Source organism: Olea europaea, unplaced genomic scaffold, assembly GCF_002742605.1.
Source record: "Olea europaea var. sylvestris unplaced genomic scaffold, O_europaea_v1 scaffold20602, whole genome shotgun sequence".
Taxonomy (NCBI): Eukaryota; Viridiplantae; Streptophyta; class Magnoliopsida; order Lamiales; family Oleaceae; genus Olea; species Olea europaea.
The window spans coordinates 1-1,913 of record NW_019238517.1 but is presented as its reverse complement, the minus strand read 5'-3'; the positions used below and the strand labels follow the sequence as shown (position 1 = coordinate 1,913).

Here is a 1,913-nt window from a genome sequence, read left to right as displayed (position 1 = left end):
TAACTCTGAACAACAGCGTTGATCTCTTTTTATAATCCTTGTTTGATTTACATTATTTACCAAATATATTTTTCTCTCTTTTTTTTAACAATACATTTTTCATAAATAATATTACACACAAATCTAAAACTTTTGCTTATTTTTTAACCAGACATTCTCTATCAATCTATTTTTCCAAGCAGATATCTTGCTTTTTACCTCTTGAAATCATCACAATAGCAATCTTTGAGTTGATTCAAAGATAGTTGCAGACAGACTTATCTTAATTACAGAAAGCCAAATTGTAACTTTTAGACGGTAGTAACAGGAGAGAATATACAGAATAAGATAAGTTCCAGTATTTACATAGATAGAAGCCTACTACTCAAAGCTTTTAGTAGTCTGCATATTCTCGGAATAGTATCTATATTAATGTCATCTGGGATAGAAAATACTATGGGAAATGTTAGTGATTGATGAAGGCTTTCCATAATCGACTGGTGAAAATTGTTCTTCGCATGGATCATTAAGTTCCATGGACTCGTATAAGTAAGGGGGATTAGTTGGCTCGGGGAGTTGCTCTTCTTTCTTTACCACCATCTCTAGGACTTTAGACATGGATGGTCTAAGAGACGAGATCTCTTGAGTGCACAAGAGTCCGACATGAACAACCCTTAGAATCTCCTTTTGAACATCCATGTTATGACAGTTATGCAGCATCAAGTTTGGGTCGAACAGACTGTCTACTTTGTTTTCCTGAAAATGATTCCACGCCTGTTTTCATCCAAAATAATGTTACTGTTAAGTCAAAATGAAAAGCGATATGCTGAGTAAGATGTTGAAATATAGATGAACTCATCAAACCAATGCCTAGATTTAGAATTACATCGAGTGAAAAACTAAGGAAACTGTAATAGATGGAAGTTCATCTCTACATTGAAAACAATTCTTTGTATATAAAGGAAATCAAAGTATTGACTAAAAAATGAAAAAGATTAAAGAACTTACAGTAGTTAACAAGCTGACTGAGTACTCAGATTCTCTGCTCATGTTATTTTGTCTCCCTGTGACAATTTCAAGAAGAAGTACTCCAAAACTATACACATCTGCCTTTTCTGTTAACTGGCCACGGGCTATGTACTCTGGAGCCATATATCCTCTGCATATTTAGAAATTCAAGATAATTTATGAGATCAACTTGCCAATGCAGTTTCTATATTAGCTTTTATGTTGAGAGAGATTAATCATAGACTTGATAAGCTTTCATTTTTGGTCACTTGAGGATTCATGATGTAGAAGATGAGAATACTCACAATGTTCCTGCTATGGCTGTGCTAATATGACTTTTATCTTCTTGGAAACACCTGGCCAACCCAAAATCAGCAATTTTAGCACGAAATTTGAAGTCCAGAAGGATATTACTCGCTTTTATGTCTCTGTGAATGATTCCGGTTTTCGTGTTTTCATGAAGGTAGACCAAACCTTCTGCAGTCCCTTTAATAATCTGAAATCTCTTCTCCCAATTTAGTTCTTTCCCTCTTCTTGGATCTGTCAAATTCAACATAACACCACACCTATGTTATCACTGCAGAACACGAATTAGAAAAGGTAATGCATAATCATTGTTCTAAACTAGCAAGATAATGTTCCACCCTGAATTTGAAATGTAGTACTTACCATAGATAAACCTATCAAGACTCTTGTTTGGTAAAAATTCATACACAAGAAGACTTTCAGGTCCCGAACAACTGCATCCCAACAACCTAACTAGATTTTTGTGCTCAATACTGCTAATAATATTGACTTCATTATAGAAATCTGCTGCTCTATGTTTATTGTTAAAGAAAAGCCTCTTTACAGCAATATCTCTTCCATCTTGCAAAACTCCCTGACAGAACATAAGTCTTTAGCTTGGAAATCAATATATGATGATA

At 34.3% G+C, this 1,913-nt stretch overlaps 1 protein-coding gene across 1 annotated transcript; it reads right to left on the bottom strand.

The window, feature by feature from the left end:
- Positions 1–122: 122 nt before the first annotated feature.
- LOC111379912 (cysteine-rich receptor-like protein kinase 2) lies at positions 123–1,907 on the bottom strand. The gene is made up of 4 exons (XM_023003354.1): positions 1,657–1,907; positions 1,293–1,527; positions 988–1,138; positions 123–753 (listed from the first exon to the last, which is right to left on the bottom strand). The coding sequence occupies exons 1-4, from the start codon at positions 1,877–1,879 to the stop codon at positions 415–417; spliced, it is 948 nt and encodes a 315-aa protein (XP_022859122.1). The 5' UTR covers positions 1,880–1,907; the 3' UTR covers positions 123–414.
- Between the last annotated feature and the right edge of the window lie 6 nt (positions 1,908–1,913).